The 19277-nt window shown below is 34.4% G+C and overlaps 1 protein-coding gene across 19 annotated transcripts in view; it reads left to right on the top strand.

Annotated features, from left to right (window-relative positions):
- Nucleotides 1-19277, top strand: part of RBM26 (RNA binding motif protein 26) — an 84477-nt gene that overhangs the window by 45463 nt on the left and 19737 nt on the right. For 12 of the 19 annotated variants that reach the window (XM_019971611.2, XM_019971609.2, XM_019971606.2 and 9 more), the window contains exons 13-20: nt 240-371; nt 1639-1710; nt 8967-9092; nt 9441-9515; nt 10450-10617; nt 12249-12353; nt 15342-15542; nt 18678-18764. In XM_019971611.2, the coding sequence (XP_019827170.1) occupies nt 240-371; nt 1639-1710; nt 8967-9092; nt 9441-9515; nt 10450-10617; nt 12249-12353; nt 15342-15542; nt 18678-18764 (966 nt within the window). The remainder of the gene's footprint in view (nt 1-239; nt 372-1638; nt 1711-8966; nt 9093-9440; nt 9516-10449; nt 10618-12248; nt 12354-15341; nt 15543-18677; nt 18765-19277) is intronic. The other 7 variants (XM_019971617.2, XM_019971616.2, XM_019971614.2 and 4 more) reach the window with 3 other exon arrangements.

Below are 19277 nucleotides of genomic sequence, written 5' to 3'. Positions count from 1 at the left end.
AGAGACAAAAGATACTAAAGGGTAGATTTTTATTTTTTCCTCTACTTTATAAATATTTTTTTGTATCTTTGGACACGTATGGGGAACTTGTATGAAGGAAGGAATTTGGCAGGTGATTAGGCTTTGATTATAAGCTGCACTTTTAAAACTGCATGGGCAACTTAGTAACAGAATAACGAAGGTTACTCTCCCTGCTCATGAACTAATCAGCGCATTTAACATTTTTTTCTTCTTCTGAGGTAATGCAGCCTTTAGTTCAGCAGCCCATTTTGCCTGTTGTGAAGCAGTCAGTCAAAGAGCGGTTGGGTCCGGTACCTTCAAGTACTATTGAACCAGCAGAAGCCCAGAGTGCCAGTTCAGACCTTCCTCAGGTAAATGAAAAGTCTTATTGTGCCTGTCACATGATAGATAGGTTCTCAGTCTATTAGTTTCCCTTGGTGATCTGAATTTTAATTAATTGTATGGATGTGTGTATATATATGTGTGTGTGTGTGTATACTTATACAGAAATATAGTCTGTATTTGAACAGCACCTGTAAAAAAATTTTTTACCATTACCATAACATTTTTACGGACTACTTTTCCTGTAGTATTTGAATCTTAAATTCTTTTCTCTAGCTAATACTTATTTATGAGAAAGAGTTCTTTTTCACTTCATAGAGGAGAAAAACTGCCTAAAAAGTAAAGTTTTAGTATATTAAATCTTATTTTTCCATCATCTTTTACTTCATTAGACTCCTGTTCCAGACATAATTATGCAGTAGACTGAACTGAAAGCTTTGGGAAGGGAAGGCTTAAAGCTTCAAGTTACTTAATGCAGCTCTCTCAGAACTTTGCATCACTTATTCCTGATTCTCAAGTTCTCTTCTCCATATGTCATTCCCTTCCCACTCCCTTCCACACTCGAGTGGCAGTTTCTTGTTTCCACACCCTCAGTCTCTGAAACTTAACTTTCTTTTGTCTACAGATGTTTCAACATTTGCTGTGTAAGATAGTTAGGATATAGTATCCTACTTAGCTAATGGATGCCACCTTATTAAAATAGTCTTCGCAGGTTATTCCTGAAGAGTAAGACATTGAGATTTTATAAAAACACGCAGAATGTAAATTAGTAAATTATTAGATACTAAATAACAAACAACCCTCCAATCCTGCTATCTCAAATCATCACCAAATACTGTGTATACTGGCCGTAAAACAAACATACTATAGGAAAGAATGGCATTTGCTTTAAGCTGAAGAAGCAGGCGCATTTTTAACTACTCTAATATTTAGAGTGTACGAACTTTCTACTTGTCAACATAGGATTCTAAGAATTTATGATTCTGTATCAGTGAAAGGGACTTTAGCAAACCACCTGCCTATGTGACAGGCACAATAATTTTAAAATTATTTAAAAACTTCTTTATATAATCATTTTCCATGATTGAGTAATACTGTATACTGTTTACTGTATACTGTTTATTTTTCCAAGCACATTTTCTTTCTGTCTCTGTCTTTGCAAATGGCCCAAGGTTTTGTTATTAATATCAGTGTACTTATAGTCAGGATATGTTAGTAGAATGAGAATGTTCAAAATCCCTACAGACTTCTGTATGTTTGGGGAAACACTGAATATGTCCATTTTAATTTTTTTAGAATGTAACTAAGTTATCTGTGAAGGACAGGTTGGGTTTTGTATCAAAGCCATCTGTTTCAGCAACTGAAAAGGTAAGAATAGCATGATGTGTGTGTCTTGGCTTCATAAATGTTTTCAGGTGGCATCTTAATTTTTTAATTTTTTTCATAGTTCCAAACTCTTGCTTCTTAATAGTATCTGTATCTTTTATTCCTAACTTTTTGCTTTCCATTTGCCGAAAAAGAAAAATATTTGCCTACCTCTTTTTACTTTTTGCATCAGCATTTTAATACTTGCCGCTCACTGTATTTCCTTATGCTCCATTCTTTTTGTTTTTTCACTTACTATTTTTTCTTTAGAGATATTGTACATTTTAATTTTAAACCTCTGATAACCTTATAGAAAGGGCCATGAATTAGGAACTTTACCTGAGTTTGAGCTCTGGCTCTTCACTTACTAACTGCATGTCTTTGGGCAGTGCGCTTAATCTTTCTGAACCCTTTTCCTCATCAATAAGTGGTGATGGTTATATTTGTCTTTCTCTTGAGGTTTTATGAGGATTAAATAAAATATTATATAAGAGTATTTTGTAAATTGGAAAGAATGGTGTAAAGTTTTTTATGACAACAGCTATTGTGTATAGTGTGACAATGCAGTTAGTCTTTTTTTTTCCAAATGAGGGGAGCAAATGCTGACTAAATTAAGAGCATTTTTGGACCTGTCTTATAGTTCTGTGCAGATGTATTAATTTTTTGTTTAGGTGTGAGTGAATGGCCCTGATCTTTAGTCTTTTTTTGAGGTACGTGGAATCACAGAATATTAGAATTGGATAATCTTTCTTATTTCTTTATCCGAACCTTAAAGGAAGGTAAGGCCCCACAAACTTTATGGTTGACCTATACACTGGGAGTTACTGAGCTAAGACTGGAACCTGGATCTTCTATTTCTAGTCCCTGGCTCTTTCCATTATGAAGATTCAGAGGAAATTGACATTATAGATAATTAGAACGTCTCATGAAATAGCTGACCTGCTCTCTTCACTGGTTCTTCAGTATATTATTTCCATATTTACTGTGTTAAACTTTGTCAGTTCTGGAAATTTGAATATGAATCTCATTCTGAATATCACATTTTCCTCTTGGATACCTCAGCATTACTTCAGGCATAAAATGCCTCAAATGATTCATCATTTCCTCTGTAAAGTAGTATCTTCTCCTAGCCACCCACCTCTGGGAGTGACGGCACCATTTTCATGTTGTGCAGTCTAGAAGCTTTAGAGTCATCCACTTGTGTTTGTAGGTCTCTGCCACCTTCAGTTCCCTGACCTCTGGGCTGGCACCCCCTCTAATTTACACTGCCACCATCCTACCCTCAGACTTTCTTTAACTCCTTATAGAAACTTAAATAATTTTCTCAGCTAAATGACTTTGCTGGATTAATAACTCATCATACCTCAATTATTCTGGTTCTGTTACCTCTGCTTTAGGTCTTCCTTTCTACCCTAATAAGCCCTTTTCTGCTCATTGTCTCTTGCTATTTTCTGCCTCTTTTATCTTCTTTTTGGTGGTGGTTTTTCTGGAGTGTATTTCTCTCTGCCTAACAGAATCCTAGTTCTAGTCATTCTTTTAAAAATTGAAAATCTCTCTAACCCCTACTGTGAAACCTCCAGATTTTTCCATATATGGCCCTCCGCCCCTGCCTGAATCTGTGTGGCTTAGTCTATGCTACTAAATTTAGCAGTGTCTGAATATTTACTTTGATTATCTTTATCCTCTTTGATACTAAGTAAGTAAGGAATAACACAACAATATAAGGATCGTTACCCTTAGTATGCATGCATGCATGCATGCTAAGTCGCTTCAGTTGTGTCCAACTCTGTGTGACCCCATAGATGGCAGCCCACCAGGCTCCCCCATCCCTGGGATTCTCCAGGCAAGAGTACTGGAGTGGCTTGCCATTTCCTTCTCCAATGCAGGAAAGTGAAAAGTGAAAGTGAAGTCGCTCAGTTGTGTCCGACTCCTAGCGACCCCATGGACTGCAGCAGTACTAAACAATTCTGGAGAGGTCTACAACCCTGATTATGTTTAGGATCTGTTACGTTAAGACTTGTACTCTAAAATTAAAGTGTACTAATTACTAGTTTTACAAAACTTTTCTAGTATGTTTTCCTACTTGTTCTCATTATTTTTTAACATGTTTTATATAGCTTTAGATAAAAAGGGTACAGATTTGCAATTGATAGTATAAATTTGCTAATATAGTTAGCATTAACTTAATTTATGAAAAATCACTAATGGTAGTGGGCTATTTATGAAAGAAAATTACTCAGCAAAGATTGTAATGAATCTTCTAAGGAAAGAAATTATTTACCAGTATGTAACTTCCAGGCTTCAGTGAACCTGTTTACAGAATAGCATTTTGTTTTTGCTTATTTGTTATTTCTGTTCCTAGTCAGTAGGGATTTTTGTGTAGTAATCCTTAGAGCTCAGTGATGCAGAGAAGTCTTAGGGAAGAGTAGGAGAATGTTCATCAAATGTTATTTAAATTTTTTTTTCTTTTTTTTTTCTTTAATAGAAAATTATTTAATTAGTATACATGTGTTCCCCGTCCTGAACCCTCCTCCCTCCTCCCTCCCCACACCATCCCTCTGGGTCGTCCCAGTGCACCAGCCCCAAGCATCCAGCATCGTGCATTGAACCTGGACTGGCATCTCGTTTCATACATGACGTTTTACATGTTTCAATGCCATTCTCCCAAATCTTCCCACCCTCTCCCTCTCCCACAGAGTCCATAAGACTGTTCTATACATCAGTGTCTCTTTTGCTGTTTCGTATACAGGGTTATCGTTACCATCTTTCTAAATTCCATATATATGCGTTAGTATACTGTATTGATGTTTTTCCTTCTGGCTTACTTCACTCTGTATAATAGGCTCCAGTTTCATCCACCTCATTAGAACTGATTCAAATGTATTCTTTTTAATGGCTGAGTAATACTCCATTGTGTATATGTACCACAGCTTTCTTATCCATTCATCTGCTGATGGACATCTAGGTTGCTTCCATGTCCTGGCTATTATAAACAGTGCTGCGATGAACATTGGGGTACACGTGTCTCTTTCCCTTCTGGTTTCCTCAGTGTGTATGCCCAGCAGTGGGATTGCTGGATCATAAGGCAGTTCTATTTCCAGTTTTTTAAGGAATCTCCACACTGTTCTCCATAGTGGCTGTACTAGTTTGCATTCCCACCAACAGTGTAAGAGGGTTCCCTTTTCTCCACACCCTCTCCAGCATTTATTATTTGTAGACTTTTGGATTGCAGCCATTCTGACTGGTGTGAAATAAATTTTTTAAAAATTGAAGGCAGACAAAAACTCAAACCTTGAATCTAAACAGTAATTTCTGTCATTGTTAAGGCAAATAAGTGCACAAATATAAAATTTTATCCCCTACCTCTTGTAATAGCCAATAAACCCTTTAATGATTCTTTGTAATCTAAGACTGCATGAGAGAGGGCTAAGAAAGAGGAAACTTAAAACCTGATTTTTGCTGCTACATTAAGATACTGTAGTAGCTGTTAAGTAGGTATTATTTGAATAGAGTGATCAATAAAATGATGCCTGAATGCCTCAGCTTACTATAGAGAGATTTATGAAGAATAAAATTGACATTTGCTTTAGAAACGTGTGAGAACTAGCTTATTGAGAGTGTGGCTTTGAGTCATCTTAACTTACGTTTCTTTTGTGTTTGATTTTAACTTGGCACCAATTATTAAAAAATGATACTTGGATGACTTAATTTGTAATAACCTTCTTTTGCAGTAAGTCATTTTTACAAAATACTTTTTTCCCCATTTTTATCCATGAGAAAAATCTGTTTTTTTTTTATAAGTACTAATAATAGTCATGGCTTGTAATATTTTATATAGGAAATGAATAAGGAGGTATTAATAGATTATAACCTCTATTTTATTGAAGAATTGGCTTTTATCTTGAAAGTAAGAGGTATTAGTGATGTATATATTTCAACAACAAAGGATATGATACTTTTCAACTCATCTTACGAATTCAACAAAAACTTTGATATCAGACCTGACAAGTGTATTACAAGAAAGGAAAATTACAAGCCAATATCTCATGAACGTAAACACAGAAGTCCTAAATACGATTTTAGCAAGTATGCAGTGGGAATAGAAAGAATACACCTTGACCAGGTAGCATTTATTCCAGAAATGCAAGGTTGATTTAACATTTGAAAATCAGTTTATTTCACCATATTAACAAAATAAAAGATTGAGGGAAGGAATGGGGTAGATATTGAAGGGAGGGGAACTGGACCCCATGTGATTATTTCAGTAGGAAAAAAACGTGATAAAATTATTTAGTCACATTACACATTTTGGAAATTAGTAATAGAAATTTCCTTAATTTTGACAAAGTTATATCTGCAAAAAAAATGCAAAAAAACCCTACAGCTAACATTATTTGTTAATGGTGAAATACTGAGTACATTCCCCCAAGGCCAGGAAGAACAAAGGATGTGCACTCTTGTCACTTTTTCCCAGTAGTACAGGGCCTAACCATTATAATAAAGCGGTAAAATAAATGGCATAAATGTTGGAAAGGGAGAAACAGAGCTATGTTTACTCACAGTTGATATGATTATATATGTAGAAAATCCAAAAGGATTCACAAACAACTTGAATTAATAAGTGAATGCAGCAAGGTCACTAGAAATAAAGTCAATATGTAAAAATACGGCATATGCAGAAACCCTTTCAAAAATAGAGATGTGGTTGTTTAGGAAGGCTGCTATGTTTTGGTTATATTCTTAGAGCTGTAGCATCATTTTCTGTTGGGTTTCTTACTTCCCTCCACTGGTTTCATTTTTAACAGATTTTCTTCTGTCACAAGTCTATTTTTATCTTTTGAAAAATGCAAGTATTTTTTGTTATTCGAACACTTACTATCTAAACTCTGAAACCAAATAGCTTTAGATAGTGAGCAACATTTGTAAATTCAGATAGCAACATTTGTAACTTCACTGTTTGTAACACATTCTATTTTCACATTTCTACACCTCTGAAGTTGGGCTGTATCTTTAGTTGTTGATGTTTATGGTTATAATTGGCAGCCTTTTCCCTAAGTAGGGTTATATTAAATGACTTCCTAGTCAGTGGTGTCTTAAACTCAGTGAAATACGTTAGCTCATGTTCTATTTTTACAGAAGGAAGTTCCTGGACAAAACAAGGAAGTGATATAGGAATACAGAAATCTTCTTGTTGTCGGATGATTTTATTAACCCTGAAACAGTACACCTTAGTCTGATGTCTGGTATTAATAACAATACTTTGAAAGGGAGAATTGTCTACTCCTTAAAATTGGAGAAATGCTTAGTTAAATTATATGGATTGCTTTACTTCTGGCTTTCTCATAGCTCTTATGATAGTATACCATTTGAAAGGACAAAATAGTATTGTAATATTGTTTCCAAGTTTATTTGAATATAGAAATCTTTTTGGGTCATAGCTTTTCAACTGTTACAGAACCATCATGATGAAGATGGTTTATGAAACACTCCACCTTTTGCTTCAGCAGATCATCTTGTGTTTCTCCCTTTCGACAGTGTTTGTCTCACCCTTACATTTTCATACAGCTTGACATTGCGTAGTGTGGTAAGGTAGCATGATGAAGTAGTGACAAGTTAGACAGTGAACTAAATCCACGTCCATTTTGTATTTTACTGAGTACAACCATTTCCTATTTGTTAGTGATACCTTGAGTGTTTTCATTACTGAAGAAAATTACCAAATTTTGAACATATCAACTATTGTAAAAATCCTTTATTTTTAAACATCAGTTGTGCTGTATGGAGGTAGTATAATTACAGTATTCTAGATTTTTTTTTTTTTTTCATTTTGAAGCTATGACATTCTTGAATACTTAGAATAGTGATGAGTTGCTTAGCTTTGTGATGTTCCCTAATCTAATTTCATGATAAAATATTAGAAAGTCGTGTCCAGATCTTGTAGTAGTCAGAAAATAGGACTCGTTTTCTCACTGATACTCTTCTACTTACGTAGTTCTTCTGACTTCTTTTAGGTCATGACTTGGGAAGCTGTTTTTTCCTCTGGAAAGTTACACAGTCTCACACGTTTCATGTTTAGGTTTTATGGCATTCATAGATCTCTTTGAAGGGATCTCTAAACTCCTTCCCAAGAACCAGTAATCAACCACTCTCTGGAACCTACAACTTTCTGTTTCTTTTGGAAGATAAAAAAGGCAGCCTGACGCTTTAATTTTCTTGAATTGATCTTTGTGAGGAAAAGATTGTTCACTCTGATCTACCATCACTTCATTTTAATTTAGTGCAAAAGTGTTTATTGAGTACTTGCTTTGTGTCTGGCGCTGTTCTAGGCACTGAAGATATAGCAGTGAGCCATGTTAAAAAAAAATCCATACCCTCATGGAATGAATCTTTGTGTTTATGAGGACATTAGACACTATCAGGTTGAACTTTCTTATTTAATGAGCAAAATGAGGCCCAAAAAGGTTCCTGAACTCACCCATGGTTTCATAATTAGTTGGTAGCAAGGTTTAGATACTGGAAGAAGCACAAAGAAGAGAAAGACATGGTTTATGTTTCAGGGCTTTTACAGTAAGGACAGGGAAGAGAGATTGAGAGAGAAATATAAGTTAAAGTATCATCAGGTCATTTTTACTAAATATTTTAATAGGACTATTATTTCATAGAGGAACCTAGGTAGAAGAAATAAGTGATTAAGACTTTGCAGAGATCTTGAATGGTTGTGCTAAACCTGAGCTGAATTAAAGGGAATAAGGTCCCTTAAAGAAAAAAGAGTAATGCTAATGCTGGCAAAGAAATGGAGAAGACAAAGCAATAAGGTTAATGTCAGAAATGTCAATTATAAATGATCGTTTTAAATTATTTTCAGGACATAATTCCTCCTCTGCTGTGCTCTTGTATACAGTTTATCTTTAGTCACTAGGAATACTAGTAATGTGTTCAGCAACTAATATTTTATCAGTGTGACAGTAATACCACCAGTGTTTTATTGATTTGGAGTTTTTATGTGTTTGTTTTTTGCTTTTTTCCTGAAGGTATGTGATATTACTTTAAAATTTTTTCACTGTGTAGCTTATCCCCCACTCATACTCTTCCGTTGAAGATGCTAAATGTGACTTAGTTACTGTTACTATATAAGTACTTTTAGTTCAGTGTGCTAAATTTTGACAGGAGTGCTTTAAAGTTGAGTTTTGAAGGAAATAGGACTCAGGAGATCATGACTACTTGATACATTTTTTGAAAAATTGAATTTGTATTGGTAGGTATTGTCTACATCTACTGGCTTAACAAAAACGGTGTATAATCCAGCTGCTTTGAAGGCTGCACAAAAAACCTTACTTGTTTCCGCTTCTGCAGTTGATAATAATGAAGCACAGAAAAAAAAGCAGGTAAGTATAGTTAGTAGTGTACAGTATTTGCATATAGGGAAGCTTTTTCTGCATGTATGTGTTTTTTCATAAAATAGAGATAAAGGTATATATGTTGGCCGCCACTGAACTTTTGTTTTCCATAGTATATTAGTAAATATTAATGTTCTTCTTGTAATAAAAGGCTGTCCTGATTAATCTTTGAAACTTGCATACTGTTTAAGCTTTACATAGGAAAATTTTGCATTTATTTTTGTTTCTAAGCTTCTTGCCACAATCTCATTTAGAGCACAGTTCTGTTCTTAAGTAATTGTGGGGTTTTTTTGGAAAAGTTAAGTTTTCTAATACTATTTTTGATCACTTCTCTAGGAGGCACTGAAACTTCAGCAAGATGTAAGGAAAAGGAAACAAGAAATTTTAGAAAAGCACATTGAAACACAAAAGGTAAAATAATCAAAGTTAGATTTGTCAGAGGGAACAGTATCTGACTAGGCTAAGAACAATATGCCTGACATAGCAAGAAAGAAGATAAACATGGTAATAGGGAGTAGAAGATGCCAGTTTCGCTCTAGTTATGACATTTAATTAGGTGTCAGTTCTTAATTATGTCTGGTAATAAAAGTTATAACATTTCAAAATATTAAAAATATACAAACTTTTGAACATTTGGTTTAAAATTATGTCTTTTCTGATTTAAATTTGTATATACTTGATAAAAAGACATCACAATGCTTTACACCAAAAACTGAAACCATCTTCACTCAGAGAATCTATAATACTATAGATTATGGTATTATACTATAATACTATAGAATCTATATTGTGTGGTGTCTTCTACTCCTTACCATGTTTATCTTCTTTCTTCTTATCTTTGTCCAGTGTATTGTTCTTAGCCTAGCCAGTTACTGTTCCCTCTAACAAAAGAAAGAAGGTAATTAAATATTCTACTTTTCTAATATCTCATGTGAAGGGAAGCCGTAAACTTTTCCTGTGATCCTTTCTGGGTTGCAGACTGCTTTTGGAGTGTGAATACTTAGACTCAGTAATATCAACAGATGGATTAGAAATTAAAATTATTGCTATTTCAAATTGATGACTTTTCAGGGATTAAATTAAATTTAAAGCTTATAACCATAAGAAATCTATATTCTAAGAGACTTAAGCAGTACTATAGTTCTTCACAGTGCAAACCAAGATTAAGACTTGAATTGAGAGAGTGTCACCAGTCTGCTGTTCTGCTGTCTTGGTGATTGTAAGCCTTGTCATGAATACATAAGCTATAAGTAGTAGTTATTTATTTTTATATTTACTTTGCTGTGTTTGCTTTCAAGTAGTAGTAGAATTAAGTCTTACATTTTTGTTTTTAAAAATCGGCCAGATGTTAATTTCAAAACTGGAGAAAAACAAAGCAATGAAGTCTGAAGATAAAGCAGAAATAATGAAAACTTTAGAAGTTTTGACTAAAAATATTACCAAGTTGAAAGATGAGGTCAAAGCTGCTTCTCCTGGACGCTGTCTTCCAAAAAGTATAAAAACTAAGACTCAGGTATTTCAGTTTGTGTTGTTATTTATACTGCATATGCATGCAAAAAAAATTAAAACACTGCATTCAGATTCATTCTTTATTTAATATTCTTTGCTACCATTCTCCCCCTTCTCTATTATTAAGTTAATAAATACAAATAAGCAAACTTGATTCCATCTTTTGAATTCTGTACATTGTAGCTAGAAAGTCAATAATTAGGAGAATAGTAACAAATAAAAAAGTAGCTTGAGGACAAAACAATATATGTGCTTGAATGCTTGATAGGAGTTTGAGCTTTATTTTGTAAGTAGTTGGTGGTATAAAATGTTAATGAACAGAAGTAACAATTTGAGTCACTGTTACAGAATGAGCTGATTGAATGGGAGAAAATTCAAGTAGATTAACTGATTAGACATAAGAAATTGAGCAAATTAATTTCAGATGACAGTAAGTGATTTTTAAAAATTCCACGGAGTTACAAATACTTACACTTGGTGTGTGTGTGTGTGTGTGTGTAATCATGAGTTCATATTGATATTTCTGATTCTAATGTAACACCACAGTGTTCTTTGTTTCTTTCTCTTATGCCTATTTCCCTGTTCCATAATGACAGCTTGTTCCCACTAACATCAATACAGTATATACTTGCACATTCAGATGGTTCCAAAACTGCTAAAATAATACCACTTTCATCAGCTAACTAAATATAAAATTCAGAATTTGTTTGCATTTTTTACAACTTCACAATATACTCCATTTAGAGTATAGAATCAAACTGTGGTATAGGATCACGTTTTTGTTTTTTTCCTTTTGTGTGGTTATGTTATTAATTTGATAAAGTTAGGTCTATTTCTATATGTATTCAATTTTGGATTCCTCTCCCCCTTATTCTTGTTGATTTACTTTCTTGTATTTTTATTTTTAAAATGTACTTTATTTCATAATATATGAGGATCTTAGTGTATCTTTAATATAGAAGAATTAATTTCCAGATGATACGAAGGTTACACAGTCCTAATTGATTTGAAGTTATTTCAAATAATCTTTAGCAATTGCATGGTAATAACCATGAAGGAGGCTCCATTGACATAATTCTCTCCTGTTTCACTCTCTCAATTTAATTACCCTAATTTTATTTTCTCAATAAATAAATAATTAACATGATTCAAAAGTTATACTATTAATATATATAAAGGATTATATAGATGATCATTCCTGTTTGATCCCTGGCACTCTGTTCTCCAGTCTTCCCTCCCTCTTGGTATGTGTGTGTATGTATGCTTTCTTACGCGAAAGGGTACTATATAGTCCTCATTTGAACCTCAGTTTTTTGTTTTCCTTTTCACGGTTATTTCCTGAAAATTCTTCCATGTAGAAATTTCACTCTGGCTTCCATATGGAAAATGAATTGTAGGGAAATCAGTGAAAGTAGGAACAAGTTAGGAAGCCTTTTGCATTAGTGTAGACCTAGGTGATTGATGGCTTGAATTAGGGTGGTAGGATTGGAGATAGAGAACAAATGTATAGATTAAATAGGAATACTTAAAAAGCATTCCTTATAAAAAATTGTGTGTGTGTGTATGTGTGTATATATATATATATATAAATGCAGGATATTATTGTCACTTGAATTACTAATCACTGTTTTCTAGATGCAGAAAGAGTTGCTTGACACAGAACTGGATTTGTATAAGAAGATGCAAGCTGGAGAAGAAGTCACTGAACTTAGGAGAAAGTACACAGAATTACAGCTGGAGGTATGTTTCATCAGTACTACACAGTATGCTGTTATGGTCTTGAATGTTTATTTGAAAAATATTCTCATTCTAATCAGCAGTCTTTGGCAATCTCTGGAAAACATTTTGGAAGTTGATATAAGAAAGAAGGAAGAGGTTAGCAAATTTTTTTAGAACTAATAGAAAAATCTCTTAGTATTTAATGAAAGGTGGCAGCTGGTCTCTCGACTTCTAGTAAATTTTATTCCTTTTCTATTTTTGTTTTTTTCCTGGAACCAAAATCTAATACAGTTTTTTCAGGTGTTCTTATGGAGATGTTCTATGCATATATAGACATGTTACATTGAGTTACTATAAGGATCAGAGTTTCTGTGGTAGAATTAACATCAAAGAACATGTTTACTTAAGTTTTGCCTATAGGTGGTGCTGTGGGTGTTTTTAAAAGAGAAAAAACTAGTTTCTTATAGTTTAGTTATATGATTATTTATATCAGAAAAAGCTAATAAAATTGAACTCTAATACATGATAATTTCTAAAGCGGAAAGATATTTAAAAATCAGAATTACATTTTGATGTAAAGAGACATTTATGTCATTAGTGTAGTTGGTACTTGCCTGTATTTATCATTGTTGCCACAATTAAATTTTTTGTATCTTAGCTTATTGTTTCTGAAAATAATGCTTTTTTCGAAATTTTTTAGCAACTTGATTTTCTTTTTCCAACATCAGTTTAGTTCACTTCAGTCGCTCAGTCATCTCCGGCTCTTTGCAACCCCATGAACCACAGCACACCGGGCCTCCCGTCTATCACCAACTCCAGGAGTCCACCCTGTCCATTGAGTCTGTGATGCCATCCAACCATCTCATCCTCTGTCATCCCCTTCTCCTTCTGCCCTCAATCTGTCCAAGCATCAGGGTCTTTTCAAATGAGTCAGCTCTTCACATCAGGTAGCCAAAGTATTGGAGTTTCAGCTTCAACATCAGTCCTTCCAATGAACACCCAGGACTGATCTCCTTTAGGATGGACTGGTTGGATCTCCAGTCCAGGGGACTCTGAAGAGTCTTCTCCAACACCACAGTTCAAAAACATCAATTCTTCAGCGCTCAGCTTTCTTTATAGTCCAACTCTCACATCCATACATGATTACTGGAAAAACCATAGCCTTGACTAGACAGACCTTTGTTGGCAAAGTAATATCTCTGTTTTTAATATGTTGTCTAGGTTGGTCATAACTTTTTTTCCAAGGAGTAAGTGTCTTTTAATTTCATAGCTGCAGTCACCATCTGCAGTGATTTTGGAATCCCCAAAAATAAAATCAGCCACTGTTCCCCCATCTATTTCCCATGAAGTGATGGGACCGGATGCCATGATCTTCATTTTCTGAATGTTGAGCTTTTAAGCCAACTTTTTCACTCTCCTCTTTCATTTTCATCAAGAGGCTCTTCTTCACTTTCTGCATACTACAAATCTAATTTAGTACGGGATCCAGGTATTAAAGAGTTTAACATTCAGCAGTCACTGTTCTTATCTCAAGACCCTGTATTGTCTATCATAGGAAGCCATAGGTTGGAGTCCTAAACCTGCATATATTTTACTTTGGAAAATTAAATGGTTGTCTGTGTGTCCTAAGATAACAAGTTTTGAAAAACATAAGTTACTTTTATGTTAACGTAGAAATTGTGTTTTAACCTTTCTGGAGATTTCATGCTTGTGTTGGTGTGACTTAAAAAAAATATATCATTTATGCAAATCAAAACCACTATGAGGTACCATTTCACACCAGTCAGAATGGCTGCGATCCAAAAGTCTACAAATAATAAATGCTGGAGAGGGTGTGGAGAAAAGGGAACCCTCTTACACTGTTGGTGGGAATGCAAACTAGTACAGCCACTATGGAGAACAGTGTGGAGATTCCTTAAAAAACTGGAAATAGAACTGCCTTATGATCCAGCAATCCCACTGCTGGGCATACACACTGAGGAAACCAGAAGGGAAAGAGACACGTGTACCCCAATGTTCATCGCAGCACTGTTTATAATAGCCAGGACATGGAAGCAACCTAGATGTCCATCAGCAGATGAATGGATAAGAAAGCTGTGGTACATATACACAATGGAGTATTACTCAGCCATTAAAAAGAATACATTTGAATCAGTTCTAATGAGGTGGATGAAACTGGAGCCTATTATACAGAGTGAAGTAAGCCAGAAGGAAAAACATCAATACAGTATACTAACGCATATATATGGAATTTAGAAAGATGGTAACGATAACCCTGTATACGAGACAGCAAAAGAGACACTGATGTATAGAACAGTCTTATGGACTCTGTGGGAGAGGGAGAGGGTGGGAAGATTTGGGAGAATGACATTGAAACATGTGAAATGTCATGTATGAAACGAGATGCCAGTCCAGGTTCAGTGCACGATGCTGGATGCTTGGGGCTGGTGCGCTGGGACAGCCCAGGGGGATGGTATGGGGAGGGGGGGGGGAGGAGGGTTCAGGAAAGGGAGCATGTGTATACCTGAAATTTGAAATTAAAATTAAAAAAAAAAAAGAAATATATCATTTAAAAAAATTTGGCCTATAATTTTAGTAAATAAATAATAGTGTAAATGTACTTATTATATATATATAGGTATTTTGTATCTCTATGTTTAACTTCTGAAGTAATATTCAACACTGCATTATTTGAAACTCAAGAATGGCTGGCCTTTTTGTGATATAGTTTGATGTCTTGGAAAGTAAAGACTTAGTAGAAAAGGTGTATTTAATAATTTTACAACGTTGCTTAAATTAATGTTATTTTGTTTTCTGAATTCATTAGCTCAATTTCCTTTCACTTTAAAAACTAAAACTCTAGCTTGAATTACTAAATGCTTCTGTAGGGCATTCTTTGAATATGATATTCAGTTGTATGACTGATGTCAGATGTGTGACTCATCTGAGTATAACACTTGGCTTGTGTTCGTAATTTGCTGTTTAACCTGTTTGTCTAATCTCTTCTAGGCTGCAAAGCGAGGGATTCTTTCATCTGGTCGTGGTAGAGGAGTTCATTCAAGAGGTCGAGGTGCAGCTCACGGCCGAGGCAGGGGTCGAGGCCGAGGTCGAGGTGTGCCTGGTCATGCTGTGGTGGATCACCGTCCCAGGGCATTGGAGATTTCTGCATTTACAGAGAGTGATAGAGAAGATCTTCTTCCTCACTTTGCGGTACTTTCTTATTGTCCAACGAAACAAATACTGATACATTGTTGGGGGTAATGGATGTTAAAGGAGAAAATATGAAAATGAAATGAGTAATTTAAACCCATTAATCTCACCAAAGTGTTTGATTAATCTATAATAATCTTTTAATTATTTAAGAAGCAAATTGTAGGAGTTTTCTGTTTAATCATTGTCTGAAAGAAATGTTACTTTTCTTACACTTAGTAGGCCTTCAGATATTACGACAGGAATGATTTAAACATTGATTCAGAGAGGGAAGTCCTAGAGTTTAGTTTCATTTGATATTTACTTTTAGAAAAAATTGAGCATGTTGCTTGGGCCATTCAGATTTTTAAAAGTTAAGGTGGAATTTTATTCATTAACACTCTATTCTTGATCTAGCTAACCTAGAAATGAAACAAGACAAAATTTTGGAATAAGATCTTGAAGTTGCCTTAATTGATACCAGGGTATAGTTAGAGTCAGTCTAATGGTAATAGAGTGATGTATGAGGAAGGCAAATAAGAGTCTAGTCCCTGTTAATCCATTATTTTACGTGGATATCCTGGAATATGTTGGGCTCATGTGCAGAATGGAGATTATGTCTGCCTAAAGGCCTTTTTAACTTACATGTTGTGATTCTTAGTGGTATCATAAAAGTTAGTTACTAAGCATCAGTCTTGCCTGCAGCATTAGAGTAATTGCTCTAGATAAAGTATATAAAGTAAATAACCAGTTCTTTACCCTAAAGGATTTTACATATAATGGTTTAACACAAACCAGTTAAAGAAAACTACAAATAATTTATAATCAAGTTAAATTTATTAAAAACTGTAACTGCTTCAATAGCTTAGAGAACTTTTTTTCACACAGGCATATGATGGTAAATGAACAGTAAAGTTTCATGAGGTAGTAAAACTGGAACTTGGGTCTTGAAGGATGGGTAAGCTTGTAGATAGGTACACAGGTAGTTGAACCTTTTGAATGTTCAGATTTAAATGTTCACAGTTATATTCCAGGCTGTTAACTGTAGTTACAGATGTGAAACTATAGTTTTTTAGGATATCAAGAGGTATTAAAAGAAATAGTGTATGTTTAAGAAATAACTAAGATGATTAATATTTAACGGTGTTGGGTCCGGAATATCTTATGCTTTATGACTTTAAAGGAATACAGAAAGGAATCAGAAAGTTTTTTCTGGCTTGGAGATAGTGTAGCCCAATACTTAACCTACTATATACCCTGTTTCTGTACCTTCCCAAGGGGAAGAAGATCCAGATAAACTTAAGTGTATTACATATAGTTATATAGCTAATCAGAAAATTATTAAAGAATATGCTAAAATAATTTAGACAGACAAGGTGAGTTTAGGAACGTGTTTTGATAAGACTAAAACGGTTTTGGTTTTAGAAACATTAAAGTGAAAGAAAGTGAAAGTCACTCAGTCGTGTTGGATTCTTTGCTACCCCATGGAGTATACAGTCCATGGAATTCTCCAGACCAGAATACTGAAGTGGATAGCCTTTCCCTTCTCCAAGGGATCTTCCCAACCCAGAGATAGAACCCAGGTCTCCCACATTATGGGCAGATTCTTTACCAGCTGAGCCACAAGGGAATCCCCAGAATACTAGAATGGGTAGCCTCTCCCTTCTTCGAGGGGGTCTTCCTGACCCAGGAATTGAACTGGGGTTTCCTGCATTACAGGTGGGTTCTTAACCAACTGAGCTATGAGGGAAGCTTAGAAAAGCTTAGAAACATTCAGAGCCTCTAAATGGATATTCATTCTTGCATGAGTTTGGAGATTCAAATTCTACTCAGTTAGTAGTGTTTAATGAACATTTAAAAATTTTCAGTCTTTAAATAAGATAGCTTCTCTATCTCAACCTGTGACTTGACAGGTATCAGAAAAAACCTATAGTACTAAACATTGTTACAAATTATGATTAATGAAATGCTTTAATTTATGCGCTGGAACTAGTATAGTAATAAAACGTTACAGCTAAAACTTACAGAGCACTTATTTTGTGGCTGGTTTTATTCTGAATGCTTTATATAACTCACCATATTATGAGTTATTTTGACACCTCTCTGAGGTAGGTACCTTTATTGTGCTTATTGTAGAGATTGGGAAAATGAAACATGAAGAGATTAAGGAACTTGTTCAAGTATACACAGCTAACACTAACAGAGCTGGGGTCTGACTGATTCTGTGGTCCATTTTCTTTACTATGCCCTAGAGAATTTTTCTTTGTGTAGTGTGTGCATTTAATGAGATTGTGGTTTTAATTTTATTTGAGGGTAAGAAAGAAGGATGATATTAGTAATGATATATAAGGGACTGAAGTTTTATGTGATAAAGGTGCTGTTTTCTGCTCTTTGCAGAAAGATCTTCCTATACATGGAAAAAATAAAATCCAGCACACCCAAAGCAAGCATAATTTAATATACTTAGCTTGTAAATGTCCTCAAAGAATGTGTTCTAGAGGAGTGTAGAGTAAGAGTAAACAGCAGTCAGATAAACTTTGGAATTGAAAGACTTGGACTCTCATCCTGGTAATTAACTTAGTTACTTTGGAAAAATTACTTAAATCCTCTGACTCTTCCTCCCCTGCCCCCCAGCTTTAAATTGGGAATCAAAAAAACTCAAAGAATATTCTGAGGATAATGATCTGCTTTAGAAAGGGTTTAGCATTTTCTGGAATTAGAATAATGAGCATAAGAGAAATGGCAATAAAGAAACTCAGTCTTTGACCAATGTTTCCATTATTTAAAGAACAGTTCAATTGAAGGGATGGGATATAGGTATACTTATAGCTGATTGACTTTGCTGTATAGTAGAAACTAATACAACATTGTAAAGCAACTATACTCCAATAAAAATTTAAAAAATAAAGAATAGTTCAGTCAAGTTTCCCTAATTCTAGAAAGTATAGAATTATAAAATAATATTTGAAAATAAGACTACCCTTTATCTTACAATATCAAGTACTAAAATGAATTGCTAATAGTTTTTTTTCTTATCACCCTGAATTGTTATGTATTCTGGGCTATATTTGTTGGCATTTTAATATTTTAAAACCATTAGCATTTTGGATGTTTCAAAATATTTATTTGGAGGAAATACTTTTTTTTAATTTAAAGCAATATGGTGAAATTGAAGATTGTCAGATCGATGACTCTTCACTTCATGCAGTAATTACATTCAAGACACGAGCAGAAGCTGAAGCAGTAAGTATTACAAATAATCTAATTTATTGAAATTCAGATTTAAATGTTTTATAATAAGTTTTAATATAAGTGGTTTTTTTTTTTTTTTTTTTTTTTTTGCTTAACTACAGTTTGACAAGACATAGGACATATGAAGTGGAATTCATGGCCACAAAGAATGTCCTAAAGCAGTTAGGCAGTTTTGATATATAACATGGAATTGTTAGAATAGCTAGTCACCAAGTTGAATGACAAGTTGTACTGTCTTGAGACTTCAGGAATTCTTCCATTCTTTTTAACACCAGTAGGGCCCCTTCACTTTCTCCCTTTCTCAGCTGGCCCAAAACAAGTCTGTTTTGGCAGAAGGAGTGGTGAAGTGTAAGGTAGAAGCAGAAATAATAATCCTGATGGCTACTCTTCTTAATCATCCCTCATCTGCTGCTTTTTAGACTCAGTTGGCTGAACCATGCAGTGTCCCTAGCTCAGGATATCTTCATCTAGGCCTCTACAGCTTTTTACCAAGACATGAATATA

The sequence above is a fragment of the Bos indicus genome, chromosome 12, assembly GCF_029378745.1.
Source record: "Bos indicus isolate NIAB-ARS_2022 breed Sahiwal x Tharparkar chromosome 12, NIAB-ARS_B.indTharparkar_mat_pri_1.0, whole genome shotgun sequence".
Lineage (NCBI taxonomy): Eukaryota > Metazoa > Chordata > Mammalia > Artiodactyla > Bovidae > Bos > Bos indicus.
This window is presented reverse-complemented; position numbering and strand designations above follow the sequence as displayed.